Consider the following 16,879-nt stretch of genomic DNA (forward strand, 5'->3'; position numbering starts at 1 on the left):
GCCTCTATTGATGGCTCCACTGACTAAAAATATCTTCCCACACACTTTATGGATTTGTTATTCTTTCTTAGATAATGAATTCCATCAATTTAAGGTTTGCTGGAGCTCACTCCACCCTCATTCAATTAACAAACACAGATTAAGTGATGAGAATATAGAGAACATTGTGCTAGGAACTGGAGAAGACACAAAATCTGGATACATGGTTTCTTCCCTCAAAGCTTATAGGAAAGGTTAACAGAACAAAAAATACGAATAACCTCATTTTTTGAAAACTACATTAAAGAAGGGTAGGATCAAGCATTGTTAGCTCTGTTGAGGGAAGGTTTTTACTAACAGGTGGAATCTGGAAAGGTTTCATAGAGGAGGTGGCATCTGAATTGGACTTTAAAGAGCAGGTAGATTTGGAAGACATTTCAGGCAGAGAATACCATGAGTAATGGTAGGGAAGCCAGAAGGTATAGGGAATGTTCAGGGAACAGAGAAAAGTATCAAATTTGGCTGGACTACAAGATGAATGGAAGAGAGTAATATGAGTAAATCAACATTAGCAAGTACCACTATCTGCAATTTTTGTTTATATCCTCCCCTCCTCTGCCTTTCCCTCTAGCTAGTGCCGTCTCTTCCCTGCCACTTTGTATTTAACTATTTTATATTTATTTGTATTTAACCTGTATACTCTCTTATATGTCCATGTTGTCTCTTCCAATAGAATATAAACTCCATGAGGGCAGGGGCTATTTCATTTTTGGATTCTGTGCTAACTTATAGCTCCTGGCACAAAATAAACATTTAAAAAAATGTTTGTTGATCAAATAATTCACTGAATTAGTTTGATAAAATTGCCTACCTCCCACCTATACACTAAATGTTTCTGCAATTTCTAATATTTCAAATGGCTTAACCTCAACCTAAAACACTAACACTTTTGCTTACCTTTTGGCTCTGCAATGACATGGCTGACTCCAAGTCTCTGACATACATAATGGAAAGCTTGATTCCCAGGATTGCACCACTGATCAATATAGTCATTGGAACATGTCCATATCATGTTATTCACTGTGTCATAACATGCACCTGCAAAAGAAGATTTTTTTAAAAAATCATTTTGATATCTTCCCTGCATATTTTACCCTATTAAATTTGAGTTCATCACTTCATAAGAATCAAGACTTCAGCACCGGGTGTTCCTACCACCAATGCAGATGGCAATACCTCCACAAATTCATGAGTTGGCCAACCTTCTGGTGAAGAGTTTCTCCACACCTCAGTAGTCTCGTCCTTAGATAACAGACAACAGAAAAGCTATTGGATTCTGGTTCTTTCTAGGTTGGTTTCCAAGAAAAATCTTAGATGCCTTCAAGAACCTAGGATCACCTCTATATCACAATGAGAGACAGACAGTAGGATTTTCCATGAACGTGAATTCACCTTATTAAACATATCACAAGGATTATATCAAATGGGTTTTATGCCGGTGTAATAATTACAATTTAAATTATGAGGCTGTTAGCAGCTTTTTAGTGGCTTTATTATAACAAAATAGATAGTAAAAAGAGAGAAAAGGATTCCTTCAGTTAAGTGAGCAGAGTACAGAGCCAGAGACCCACAACTGCCACACCTTAACCAAAGCAAAGCTCAAGCTCCTAAAAAAAAAGCCCTACAGTGTGGGTCTCAGCCAAATTTATCTCCTAAGACCCTCTACGTCAAATGAGAACTTACTTAAAAGGATGCTGGGAATTTAGCTCAGGTGTAGCAAATTTTCCAACTCCACATCAGGAATGTAGGGATAGTTCAATATTAAAAAAACTATCAGCATAATTAACCATATCAATAACAAAACCAAAAGAACCATATCTCAATAGATGCAGAAAAATGGGTGTTGACAAAACACAACACCCATTCCTTATAAAAATCATTAGAAAACATTGCATTAAAAGAAGCTTTCCTTAAAGTGATAAACAGCATCTATCTACAATCATCAGCAAGGGATGAAGCTCAGATGGATGGTGGTTTAGTAGCAGCAAAAGTTGAAACCGGTCTGACTATCTTTCCAAACCAATCATTAAAAAGTGCTTCAAAATACAGGAATCAAAATCCAACAGCAAGACAGAGTCAGAGGACTCTCCCACTGAACACAACTTGAAAGGTAAGCAGAGAGAGTAGATTTTCATGTGATAAGGGGGAACTGGAAGCAAAACTGCAAAAAGAAGAGTGCTGGCTGACCATTTCCCCTACCTACTGCTTCAGATTCTGAACCTGGACACAGGCCAACTTTGGGATCCCAGGATCTATGGGCTACCATCAACAAAAGAGCCTCAGAATCATCCTTTGAAATTCCAGGCCTGACACCAGTCTGCAATGAGGTCCAGAGTTCATAGTGCTAAGCCCTTTCAAACCTCCACTGCTGTGCCAAAGACCTAGCCCCAGGGCAAAATAGCTCACAGTGCCTAACCCTGCAAGCCAGGAGAGGAGATCATCAAGCAACTTGAAGAATTCCCAGTCCCCAGGCCAAAAAAAAAAAAAAAAAAAGAAGGAGGCTAGGAAAATGAGCAATGAACAGAAAAAACACTTAACTCTTGAAAATTTCTACAAAGAACAAAGAGCAAAATAACAGGGGATAGTGAGATCCAAGCAACTACAAGCAAAACTTAAAAAACAAAACCAAATCAAACAGGAATTGGTTTCAAGCTCTGGAAGAACTCAAAAAAGAATTCAAAAATCAAATAAGACAGGTTGAAGAAAAATGGAAAGAAAAATGGGGAAAAGAAATGAAAGCAATGCAAAAAAGAAAATAACAGCTTAAAAAAGCAAAACTGGTCAACTGGAAAAAAGAGGCACAAAAATCCAATGAAGAAAAAAGTTACATATAACCATCAGCAAGCATTATCTGTAATAGGGATAAACTAGAATCCTTCACAGTAAAAGCAAGGGTGAAGAAAGGATGCCCATTATCACCACTACTACTTAATATTGTACCAGAAATGCTAACTACAGAGCAGAAAAAGAAATTAGAATAGGCATTGAGGAGACAAAAGGATCACCCTTTGCAAATGATATGATGGTATACATTGAGAATGCCAGAGAAGCAACAAAAAACTAAAAGAAACAACAACTTTAGCAAAGTTGCAGGACACAAAATAAACCCACTTAAATCATCAACATTTTTATTTACCATCAGAAAAGACCAACAGCAAGAGAAAGAACGGGAAAATTTCCATTTAAAATAACTGTATGCAATATAAAATACCTAGAGGCATACTTACCAAAACAAACCTAGCAACTATCTGAACACAATTACAAAATACTTTTCACATAAAGTCAGACCTAAACAATTAGAAAAAATAGTAATCATGCATGGATAAGCCAAGTTAATATAATAAAAAAAGACAATTCTACCTACATTAATTTATCTATTCAGTGCCATATCACTCTAATTACCTCAAAATTATTTCTCAGAACTAAAAGAAATAAAAATAAAATTCATCTGGAAAAACAAAAAGTGAAGAATATTAAGGGGATTAACAAAAAAGAAAATATGAAGGAAGGAAGCCTACCTGTCCTAGATCTCAAACTGTATTATAAAGCAGTAATAATTAAAATATTAAGGAGTGATACTGTAATCAGATTAGGTATCAAATAAGACACAGAGAACATTATAAAAAATGAAATAGATAATTATGATTTCATTAAATTAAAAAGATTCTGTGCAAACAAAACCAATGGAATCAAGATTAGAAGGAAAACAACAAATTAGGGGGAATACCACCTCATATTTATCAGATTGGCTAAATGACCAAAACGAACTGATATAAACATTCTGGAGAGCAATATGAACCACACCCAAAGGACCACAAAGCTATGCCATACCCTTTGATTCAGCAATAACATTACTAGGTCTCTATCCCAAAGAAAGATGGGGAAAAGGTCCTACTTGACGAAAATATTTTTAGCAGTTCTTTTTGTAGTGGCAATGAATTAGAAGCAGAGGAAGTATACATCAATTAAGAAATGGTTGAACAACTTGTGGTATATATTTGTAATGGAATATTATTTTGTCATAAGAAATGACAAATGACAAACAAGATGAGTTCAGAAAAATCTGGACTTCTATGAACTGATGCAAAGTCAGGTAAGTAGAACCAGAAGAACAGTAACAGAAATATTGTATGATGATCAACTGTGAAGGACTAAATTATCAGCAAAACAAGGTTCCAAGATAACCTAAGGGATTCAAGATAAAAAATGTTACCTTCAGACAAAGAAGGAACTATTAGAATCTTTTTACAGATCATAGCACGCCATCTTTCATTTTATTTCCTTCAGGAGTTTTTTAATTGTATATGTGATATGTCTTCAGTTACAACATGGGGAATATGAAAATATATATTGTATGAAAACACTGACATAATCTATAACAGATTATTTACTGCCTTGAGGAGGGAGGGAGAGAATCTGGATTGCAAAATGTCAAAAATTATTTCTATATGTAATTAAGAAGTGAATTTTAAAAATTAAAAAAATGAATAGGAGAAATTTGATGCTGCTAATCCACATTTTTTTCATAGAACTAAGGTAAATAATGATACAGGTATGGCATTATTCCTGCCCTACAGGCTGAATTTTCTTTTTCTTTTTCTTTTTTTTAAACCCTTACCTTCTATCTTGGAGTCAATACTGTATATTGGCTCCAAGGCAGAAGAGTGGTAAGGGTAGGCAATGGGGGTCAAGTGACTTGTCCAGGGTCACACAACTGGAAAGTGTCTGAGGTCATATTTGAACCTAGGACCTCCCATCTCTAGTCAGCTGGAGTTTTCTATGAAAAGTTCTTATTATATGTTTTTTTTTTAAACTTTTACCTTTACCTTTACTGTCTTAGAATCAATGTTAAGTATCAGTTCCAAGGCAGAAGAGTGATAAGGATTAGGCAGTGAGGGGTTAAATGATTTGCCTATGGTCACACAGTAGGAAGTTTCTGAGGCCAGATTTGAACCTAGGACCTTCCATATCTCCATGCCTAGATCTCTATCCACTGAGCCACCTAGCTGCCCCTCATTATATGTTTTTCAAGGTATACAGATAAGATCAAAAGCCAGTTGAAACAGTGACAAAATAACCAAAATCTATATTACAAAGGAAAATCATAGTTTCTCAGCCCTTTAAACTGAGTCAGACTATGACATAGGCAGAATTCAATGATTTATCTAGGTAAAATACTACTGAACTTGTCCTTGAGTTTAACTAATAAAAGGCATTCTGACCTAAGAATTGGAAAACTAGGACTTTCCTAGTCTTACAACTTAATTCCAATGTGAACCTGGAATAAATGTCTCAAGATGAAGACAATATTAACTGCCTCATTCTGATTGCAGAATTTGTTTTAAAATACATAAAAGGACAGCGAAAAGTTGAAATCCTATTTATGCAATGAATTACTTCAATGGAAACTGGCAAGAATTTATAAAAGAAGTTTATGAAACTCCTGAGTTTCTCCTAGGAATTTGACATTAATTTCTTACCTAATCCTGGGACAAGAGCACCACGTCCAAGTGAGCTACCAGCAGCATCAATGAGGTCTGCACGACTTGTGAACTGACCATCTGAAATATTATACACCAAACTAGATGCCAGAACTTCAGGAACAAGTGGAGAAAAAAAAAAAAGATTTTAGACACTGGAGGTTTAGTTAGCAAATTTTAAACTTCAAATCTTCAATTATACTTAATCTATCTTCATTTGTTAGAGATTCCATTTCAAGATTATTTCACAAGTTTTCTGTATTTAGATGGCCATGTATCAATATGATTAAGTTCTAAGAACATTTATATGACATTTGCTCCAAGTATAATTGGCTGAAAAAACTTGGGTGTTATCTCTGCTGCTTCCTTCTCCTTCAATACCCTCTATCCACTGACAAAATCCTTTCATATGGTGCTTGAATTTGTGTTGCTCCATCCCCACTTTTACTCAGAGGAAGTCCTAATGTTCTCACACATACACTACTAGCATAACTGATTGCCGGGCTTCCCATTTCTCTCTTCCAATCCATTCTGCAGATGGAATACTATATGCACTATCAGCTACTACTGCTAGGTTAGTTTTTCTGAACTACTTTTTTGCTCTTTCTTTTTAAGTGTTTAGTAGAAGGGAAAGCTCACAGCGTTGGCAAGAGATATATCTGAAAAGGAATATGATATTAAATCTAAACTATCAATTAAAAGAAAACAAAATTTTAAAATACATCTATCTGTACGTTTCAAAAGGAGCAAGAGATTATATATCCAAACTAAAAGAGAAAAGTGATTCTTTTGCTGGAATTATTTCGAGAAGACAAAGTACTAAACAACAAACAACAGGAAAGGAGCTTTTAGACCAGAGGTCGGCAACCTTTTTGGCCATGAGAGCCATAAACGCCACATTTTTTAAAATGTAATTTCGTAAGAGCCGTACAGTGCTCCCAGTGCGGCTCCTGTAACAGCGCCTAAAAAAAAAATTGACTTTATGGCTCCTGCAGAAAGAGCCATACATTGCTGACCCCTGTTTTAGAGTGTCCTTCCCTAGAATCAGTGTAGGGCATATTAGGGAATTAAGAAAAATTTCCAAAATTTCCAAAGTATTTCAAAGAGATTGGGATAAGGGCCAAGAGTCTGCCAAAATCAAATGGGGCAGGTTTGAAGGATAGTAACAAAAAGAACCAACTCTCCCATCACTCATATACAAATGGAAGAAACTTACTTTTTAAAGATGACAGACCACTTGTTCCACCAAAGAGTGAACGGGTTGCAGAGCTGCCTGACCCCCCTGGTGGGGGAACCAACATCACCAGGTATGTGCCACATGTGTATATAGGTGTCTTCCTTAACATTTTCAGAGGCAGCCCACAACTGGTATTTGCTGCTGAAAAAAATTAAAATGCTTTAGAAGAAACTGAAATTTATTACCAAAACATGATTAAAATGGATATAGTGCCCATCTCAGAAATACAAAAATGCCTTGCTTAGGAAAAATATAGAATATAGAAACAAAAACTAGAAAAAATTAATTTTTGGTTTCATTTCCTCATTCAAAGATCCTTTATTACCATTCTAAATCCCAGAATTTTTCTTGGTGTTCCTTCAACAGTTTTTCCAAAAGAGAAATTGTAAAAGTAGCCAAGAACTAAAACCTAAAACAATAAAAAGAAAACAAATACTACATTATGAAAAAAATTTTAGGTCAAACATTAAGAGTTGGATATATATACTAAATCTTTCTATTTGACTTTAACAGTTGTTCAAATGCAGTTCAGCTTTCACTTTTCTATTGGGCTATATAGTACTGCCTTGCAAAAGGCCTGTTTGAATATCTCCATCTGGATATTACACTGGCATCTCAAATGCCTTTCATCCAAAATGGAATTCATTCTTCCTATCCCTCCATACCCCCATAACGTATCCTCTTCTTAGTAATTTTTCCTATTTTGGAGGGTGTATCATCTTTTTTCTATTCACTCGGGTTTGCATCTTCAAAGTCATTTCAGCCTCTACACTCTCCCTTTTCTCCCACATCTAATCAGTTGTCAAATCTCATCCTGATGTTACTAACATCTATCCTCTTCTCTCCATTCAAAAAGTTGCCAGCCTAGCTCAGTCCTTTAGCACGTATCTCCTTGGCCTACTGAAATAGCCTCCTCACTTGGTCTCTACGAATCTATTCATTTCTTTCTTTAATCTACATCCCATCAACGTAGTTGGGAGATTGCTATTTCTAAAGCAGAGAGTTGATCATGATACCCTCCTACTTCAGAATTTTATTGAGTCTAGGATATACACCCCTCTGTTAAAGTCCTTTAGAATATGGCTCCATCATGTTCTTCTTGTCCAAGTGTGATATGCTTCCCCTGTTCCCTCAAACTCTTGAAATCTCCAGTTCACCTCTGGGCTCCCCTCCAGGGATACCTTCTGCATAATTGCTCTATGGATTAGTAGTCTCTCCAATACTGAAATGACTTTGTTTTTAAATAGGATTTCCCCTTAGGAGAATTCAAGATACTTGAAGGCAGGCATTGGGTTTTTTTTGCCTTTCAAAACCCCAGATAGAATCAGGAAGAGTTGGACACAACTGAAATAACTGAACAAGGAAGCCCCAGGACATGATTTCTTTTCTTTTGGGTCCTAGGATTTCACTGTTATAGGGAACTGACCAGAGAACTTTCTCTACTAATATAAATCAGCAACTGTTCTGCAACCTACAATCTGAGAGAATTTAAGAGGTGATTAGGAGATTAGATGACTCACTCTCACAAAGATATGTGAATTCAAGACTTCTTTCCAGTCTGTCATGCTGCCTCGTGGACTGATACATGGTAAGGTTGCCTTTGCGTATGACTCTTCGCCTAGGCAGCCTCAAGCTCACCACCATTTCATGGTATATCCTCAGAAAGTACAATGGACAAACTTAAAGGTGGGACTCCCTGAACTTAAAGTGAGTTGGGCAACCAGAAATCAGGTTACCAGAACTGATATAGCTCATATTTCTATGGCACAGCCTTTGAAAACTCTGGGTCACTTTAAACCATGATATCATTGAGGTAAGACTTTAGCAGATTTTATACACGTTAAATGATTAGTTATTCATTTTGTTGCATTAATAGCAATAGCTGACATCTGTACAAGCCTTAAAGTTTCAGAAGCATTTGACCTAACAATACCATTGGCTTTGTTACCGGCCAATGTTAGGAGTGTCAGAGGCAGGATCTAAACTTGACTCCAGGTCCAGCATCCACCCACTATACAACACCATGCACACTATATAATCCAGTGAATTCTGAACAGCAAAGGAGCCAGAAATATCTTCATCATACTACTAAATAATTTAACAGTTCCTCATCTATGGCTCGGAACAAATTTATACCTGCAAGATTTATGAAATTTCATTAGATAAGTTCTTTTGGGTCACTGAAATAAGCTATTATTAAGAAGATGAAGGTTCTAATTTGAAGAACATAAAATTAACTTTAATGTCCTTGCATACATTGGCAAGACCATGATTTGAAGAGAACTGAAGCTCATTCAGGATTTTCTATACTTATTTGGGTGAGAAACAATGAGAATTACAGCTTGGAACCTGTCAGGGCTTAAATCATAACTTTTTATTAATAGTCAAGCACTGACATTTTTTTTAGTGCTTTGCTTGAAATTGGAAAAGTGAAAAAAGCCCAACTTCATCTATCCAACACTGCATTCCCATGGCAAACACTTCCTCTTTTTGATGTTTTCTCCTGTGCCACAACAAGTGAACTCTGCAAGTCATAAATCCAGAAGACAGGCTCTTACTTGTAGTTAAGAAACTTTAATTAAAAGAGTGAATCAGGAACACTGGAAAAATGGTTTACTGTGTGGGCACAATGACACCTTTCTCTATATTTTTAATATATATTCCAATTAAGATAGTGTCAGCTTCCTTCTCTAATAAACACAGAGCTTTAGGATAAGACCCTTTAGAGCCTATCTGAAAACACTCCTTCAACCCTTCCCCTTGGCAGGGGCTGTGACTGCAGATGAGGGCCTTTAGCTCTCAGAGTCAAAAAGTTTCTTATCTGCAAAGGAGGAAAAAGGAGACCTAAACAAATACCACAAGCTTGTTTGGAGGAAAACATTTTGTCAATTGTAAGTAGCTGAGGATACCTTGCCTTGGCAAGAAAAATCAGGGTCCAAATCCTGCCACTGACACAACCTGTCTGTGCGATTACAGACAAGTCATTGAACCCTTCCAGTGACCCAGACAACTCTCAAAAATGAAAAAATTACAGATCAATTGGCAATCTGTCTCAGTGGAAAAAAACTTCCACAAGGGGGTGGGGGTGGGGTACCTATAGCAATTAAATCACAGGTTGAAGAAAGATTTTTTTCTACGAACTAAATTATTCCTTCTAACTCAAGTTCACATAACAAACCAAATATGACAGTTATTTCTTCCCCTCCTCCATATGATAATAGAGAGCAGCAAAACTTTTAACATTTGAAATTAAGATATTCAAGTAGTTCATTTGACACACTTGCTGTCAATTAAGAATTGATCCTTTTTCTCATACTTAACAGTAGAAATGAGTAATTTTTTTATTCATGCCATGCTTTCTGTACATAACTGTTTTTCCTGATCTTGGGTTTTATCATCATTGGCTCACAAAGGAGATGGACTAGGAATGCTAGAAGATCAAGCAATAGACATACATAATATGTGGCACTAGTACCTACAAAATATTTCAAACAGAGAGAAAGGCTTCAAAATTGTTTTGACAGATTGCCTGTGGCAAAATTAGAAAAGGGCATAGTCACATATCACAGTGGAAAAAATGGCATGAATGGGCTGCAATCTGCACTAGGTGAAAATAACAACTCTGAGAAACTCCCAGAAACATCCATGTCTACAGGTTGTTATGTCCTTCCAGCATGTCAACCTTAACTTGCAAGCTCTAAAAGTAGCCTAGCACTTGCATGACTGATCACCAAAGCAATAAGTCCACATGGATATTTTGTAAATGGTACTAATAATAGATAGGAAGATTCTGAAAATCACCTGGCAATAGAAAAAAAAAAAAGACACCAAGTTCCTTTCTTAAGCTGAATTCCCAAGCATTCAAATTGCTGCAGAGAGCACAATTCTGATGGGCTGGTCATGATGTTCAAATGCCAAACACTGATTTGCCTAAAAAAACATTTTATGGAAAACTCACACAAGGCAAACACTCATACAGAATCAGAAGAAGTGATATAAAGACACTCAAGCTCTATGATGAATTTTATTATCAATGTGAGACATGGGAGACAAAGGTACAGGGCTATACAGCATTGAGTACCCACTTCAATGAAAAAGCGGAGTTCTATGAGCAAAGCAGAATTGTAGTAGTGCAAAAGAAACACGAGATGTGCAAATTTAGAGACATCTCCATCTCAAATGTTCATACAAGCCTGACTTGTGGCAGAGCCTTCCGAGCTTGTACTACTCTGATCAGCCACAGTCAAACATACTATACAATGACCTCAACATAATGATGTTATTGGGTCCTCTTCAAATATAAAAGGCAACAAAGACGGTGGTCTAAAACAATGGAATAGCCATAGATGAGCCTGCTCCACTTCTTTAAGTGTAAGTGACTCAACAGCAAGGTGGCAGAAGTCAAAGATCTGAAGAAAACATGGGCAAACCTGGAAAAGCTTTGCTTCAAGTCTCAAGGACAACATGGATCTGCCACTAAAGTGATTTTCCTAAGGTGAAGGTCCAATCATGTCAACCCCCCTACTTACAAGGAGGTTCAGCATCAGGAGGGTGCTCAACTCTTTGATCATAAAACTCAGAAAAATTAAAACCAGCCCCAGGTCTGAGTTTCTGCTTTCAGAATAGGAAAAAGAGAAGCAGAAGATGTTAAGAATCCATTTTTGGATTGTCTATAACCACTAAGTTGGCTGTTGGTACTCTAAATGTCAGATTTTTATCCAATGCCCATTGAATTGACATACTAATGGAGGAACTAAATTATTTCCAAACTGATAATCTCACCATAAATGAAACCATTATATAAGGAAGTTGCAGCAGTTGAATATAAATTGGAAGGATGGATAATAGGTTCCCCTTAAAGATACAGCAGAATTGGTTTAATTGTGTGCCCAATGGCAATAAGGAACATCATTTCATGGGATACTTGGTCTTCTTGCCTTATAGAAATGATGATGCGCATAAGCAAAGGGTCATCATGAGGATGACTACAGCCTGTGGACACCATAAAGATGATATGGTTTATGGACTACCATGAAGATAACTGAGGATTATGGGCTGGTAACAGTATGACCAAAGATTAGATACACGATAATAAAAGTTCATTGTGGGCCCTTATTTATTATAAAAGAGGAATTTGCCAAGACCTTTTTTTTTTTTTTTAATAACCCTTACCTTCTGTCTTAGAATCAATACTATGTATTGGTTTCAAGGCAGAAGAGTGGTAAGTGCTAGGCAATGTAGATAAAGTGACTTGCCCAGGGTCACACAGCTAGGAAGTGTCTGAGGCCAGATTTGAACCTAGGACCTCCCATCTCTATATCTGGCTCTCAATCCACTTAGCCACCCAGCTACCCCCTTGGCAAGATCTTAAAAACAAATCAATATGCACAAAACTTGGTCACTTCAAAGTAAACTGGGCACAAGGATGACAATTTAAAAAATTTTAAATAAGCTTTTGGATTGAGAAATTAGAGGCAAGAAACTTTGGGGTCATGGGACTAATGCAATGGGGAACTAAACATTTTTTATAATCCTTTGGGGTCTATTAAACATTTCTAAAATAGGAATTATGAAGGAGAGATAAAGCAATTTAACTTATATTATAGAACACCAAAAAATCCTAACAAGGTAAAAACCTAAGGAACTAAAAGCAAAGAAAGTTAATCCTTAATCCTAATATAACTCAGCCTCTCCTTATTGCCTACTATGCAAAGACAAGGCCAAATAAACCTAAACATAGACTTATAGCAGAATTAAAATCTAGCCCATGCCACACCTCCCCATGCTGCAAAACAAACAAAGAAGAAAAAAAAAAACCAAAAGACAGATGTTTTTTTCTAGCTAGGACAGCAACATAGAAACACCGAACTTGGCTAGCGAACTGAATTAGGTAATAAACATTTAGGTACCTACTATGTGCCAGGCACTGGGGATACAAAAAAGAGGCAAAAGACAGTATTTAAGGAGTTCATAATCTAATGGGGGAAACAACAAATCACTAAGAGAGGGAAAGCATTAGAAATAAGGGGGAAATGGGGAAGGTTTCCAGTAGTAGATAATACCTTGTATGAGACTTAAAAGAAGCCAGTGAAGCCAATAGGCAGAGATGCAGAGGAAACCATTCTAGGTATGGAGGACAGTCAAAGAAAATGACAGGAGCTGAGAGATGGAGGGTCTTACTTCTGGAACTTCAAGGAAATCAGTGCCACTGGATCAATGAGCATATATTGAGAAGAAAGGCATAAGAAGACTGGAAAGGTAGGAAGGAGCTACAATATAAAGGCTTTAAATGCCAAACAGGATTCTGTATTTGATCTTGGAAGTAATAAGGAGCCACTAATGAGCAGGGAAGTAACATGATGGTACCTACACTTTAGTAGCTGAATGGAGGAGGGACTAGAGTGAAGAGACTCGAGGCAGACAGACTCACCAGCAGGCTACTGCAATATTCTAGGCATGAGGTAATGAGGGCCTGCACTAGAGTGGTAGAAATGTTAGCAAAGAAAAGGAAGCAAATTCAAGAGACTATAAAGTTTAAATCAATGGGCCTTGGCAAGAGATTGAATATGGAAGGGTGAGATAGTTAGGAAATAAGAATGATATCTAGGCTGTGAGCCTGAGGTACTAGCAGGATAGTGTTGTCCTCTAAAGCAACAGGGAACTTGGGGGGAGGGGGAGAGAAGAATTTTGGAGAAAAGCGAATTAGTCCCATTTGGTATATATTAAGCTTAAGATGTCTACTGGACATCCAGTTCAAGATATCTGAAAAGCTGCTGGAGATAGGAGAATAGAGGATAGCAGAAAGGTTTGGGCAGGATAGGTAGATTTGAGATTCATCAGTATAAGGTCGGTAATTAAATCCATGATAACTGATGAGATCACCAAGGAAGTAATACAGAAGAAGAGGAGAGGGTCCAAGAGAGAATCATAAAGACCCAATTTGATTAGAGGGCATGACCTCAGTAAAGATTTAGCAAAAGACACTGAGGAGTGGTCAGATAGGTAGGAGAAGAATGAGGAGAAAATGATCCCTAAAATCTAGAGAGGAAAGTATTAAAGAGGAAAGGGTGATCAAAAGCGTTAAGAGTTGCAGAGAGGTCAAGGAAAATGAGGACTGAGAAAAGACCATTGGATTTGGCAAGTAAGAGATTAATGGTAACTTTGGAGAGAGCAGTTTTAACAGGATGATAAGGTCAGAAGCCAGACTATAAGGGGTTAAGAAGAAAGTGGAAGGAGAAAAAGTAGAGGTACTTATTGTAAATAGCCTTTCAAGGAATTTAGCTACGAAGGGTAGAAAAGATGATCATTAGCAGGGACAGAAGGATCAAGTGCAGATTGTTTGAGGATAGGGGAGACATGACAAGGCTTATTAGGCAGCAGGCAGAGAATTGATAAGTAATAGAGTGAAAATGAGAGAGGGAATAATCTTTTTGAAGAGGTAGGTTGAAACAGAATTATTCATGTAAGTAGAGGGCCTTGGAAGCGCTCATATTGAACAGGAGGGATGGACAAGATAGTGGCAGAAGGCATCTGAATGACAGGAGATAAGGAAAAGGAAAGAGGGAGCTCATAGCAAATAGTCTCAATTTTGGGGGTAAAATACAAGACAAACTTCTCAGTTGAAAGGGTGGGGAGAGGAAGAGCCATGAGAAGTCTGAGGTGGAATGAAAATATTTAGAAGAACTGCTACTAAGAGAAAGTTAATAATAGGCTTGATAAGGAGATTTCAGAATTCTTTTTTTTTTAAACCCTTACCTTCCATTTTATAATCAATACTGTGTATTGGTTCTAAGGCAGAAGAGTGGTAAGGGTTAGGCAATGGGGGTCAAGTGACTTGCCCAGGGTCACACAGCTGGGAAGTATATGAGGCCAGATTTGAACCTAGGACCTCCTGTCTCTGGGCCTAGCTCTCAATCCACTGAGCCACCCAGTTGTCCCCTAAGGATTTCAGAATTCTTGAATATAGCAGTGGTATATTTGTGGGTGATGGCAAGATCAAGAGTATGACCATTTTTGTATGTGGTTGAGGTAGGGTGGAAGAATAGATCATGGGAAGTGAGTAGATTGAGGAACTAAGTGGTTAGGGTATTTGAGGCAGAATCAATATGTATTGTTTTGTGTGACAGTACATGTATAACCCAGATTGAATTGCTTGCCAGCTCCGGAAATGGGGAGGGAAGAAAGGAGGGAGACAATTTGGATTATATAACTTCAGAAAACTCATGTGGAACTTTGTTATTAAAATAAAAAAATTTTAATACAATTAAAAACAGAATCAACATGTATGTTGAAATCTCCAAGTATAAGAGCAGGATTAAGGAAGAGAGAAAAATTGTGAGCCAGGTATCAAACTTATTGAGGAAGGAAGGAGAGTGCCTTGGAAGTCTGAAAACAACAGTACAAGAATTTTGACTGAATGGAAGAACGGAGAGAAATGGGACAGTGAATCAGCATGTGCAGAGCTCCACTTAAATTAAGAGAAAGATGCTGGCATCCACCTAGGGCCAATTTTGTCCACTCAGAAATCACCTGAGGGAGAGACTGAGGCCAGTTAATTGAGAACTACAAAGCATGGGAGGAAGCTGAAACCACTTTGAAGTCCATTCCCCCAGGGAAATTGCAATCAAAGCAGACAGAGTTAGAAAGTGAGCAAAAAGAGAGTATAAAGGGAAAAAAAATTGTATAATTTAAAAGACCTCAGTAGTTTAAAAAAAAATTAAAGCTCTTAAGCATAAGCAGGTAAGTCAACAGAGAAGACAATAATAGGAGGGAATATAATATCTAGATGAGAGAAGATTTCAAACATCTCTGAATAAATATTAAAAGGCAAAAGAAAACAAATCAACACCTAATAAAGCAAAGAAGCCTATGGATTCCCAAGGGAGATGGATCCACAGCAGGACGTCCCTGCCTGATCTAAAGGAGAAATAAATGTTATAAAAGCACAATTTATGGCCTGAACAACAAAAATTATGAGGAAAAACTTTAATCCACAATTCTCACCAAAAGAGGAATAAATGATTGGGAATGCAAATATTATCTGAAAAAAGAGAAGCAAAAAGTAATGACATAAAAAGAAAACAAGATCTCCATTAGAAGCAAAATACATCAATCCTATCCTTATCACTCTTAACTTCTCTGTAGCTTTGGACACTCATTCACACTGGCCTCCTTACTGTTCCTCATACTTGATGCTCCCAATCAGTGCATTTCCTGGTTGTTCCCCATGTCTGAAACTCTCTCCCTCCTCATTTCTACCTCCTGGATTCCCTGGCTTCCTTCAAGTGTCAACTAAATCCTATAAATTTCTGCAAGTCTTTCTCTTCTTAATCTTAGTTCCTTCTCTCTGCTGATTTTCTCCATTTTAAACTGTGTATATATCTTATTTGTAGTACATAGTTGTTTTTATTTTATTTCTCTAATTGATTATGAGTTCCTTAAAAGAGAGGTCTGTTGAGGGGGGAGGGGTTCTTTTTGCCTTTCTTTATGTACACGGGGCTTATCGAAGTTCTTGACACATGGTAGGTGATTAATAAATGCTAGACATTCGAATGACTGGTAATCTTGAAGATACAATGTAGAAAAGAAATTTAAAGATTACAGAACTACACAACAAATCAAAAAATCCTACCACCACAATGCAAGAAATAACAAAAATGCCCACAATTTCTGAACACAGAAAGCAAAGTACCAATTGAAAGAATCCACAGATTACCTCCAGAAAAACAAAAACAAAATCAAACCCTTTTTTATAAACTCCAAGACACATAGTAGTTGAATTCAACAATTCTACTCATAAACAACAAATTCTGCAAATGACCAGGAGAAAACCTTCAAATATAAATGAAAAGAAATGCAAATGACACAAGATTATTCTGCACTCAACAGAAATGACAGGAAGGAATGGAATAGTATGTTTTTTTTTTTCTGGTGTCGTAATTTTTTTTTAACATTTATTAATATTCATTTTTAACATGGTTACATGATTCATGCTCCACCTTTCCCCTTCAACCCCCCCCCGCACCCCTCCCACCCATGGCCGATGCACATTTCCACTATTTTTGTCATGTGTCCTTGATCAAGACCAATTTCCAAATTGTTGGTAGTTGCATTGGTGTGGTAG

The 16,879-nt window shown here is 37.0% G+C and overlaps 1 protein-coding gene across 2 annotated transcripts in view; it reads right to left on the minus strand.

The window, feature by feature from the left end:
- Positions 1-16,879, minus strand: part of HECTD4 (HECT domain E3 ubiquitin protein ligase 4) — a 220,189-nt gene that overhangs the window by 96,100 nt on the left and 107,210 nt on the right. For both annotated transcript variants that reach the window (XM_044673638.1, XM_044673630.1), the window contains exons 9-11: positions 6,736-6,894; positions 5,520-5,633; positions 937-1,077 (exon numbers count right to left, since the gene is read on the minus strand). In XM_044673638.1, the coding sequence (XP_044529573.1) occupies positions 937-1,077; positions 5,520-5,633; positions 6,736-6,894 (414 nt within the window). The remainder of the gene's footprint in view (positions 1-936; positions 1,078-5,519; positions 5,634-6,735; positions 6,895-16,879) is intronic.

The sequence above is a fragment of the Gracilinanus agilis genome, chromosome 1, assembly GCF_016433145.1.
Source record: "Gracilinanus agilis isolate LMUSP501 chromosome 1, AgileGrace, whole genome shotgun sequence".
NCBI lineage: Eukaryota > Metazoa > Chordata > Mammalia > Didelphimorphia > Didelphidae > Gracilinanus > Gracilinanus agilis.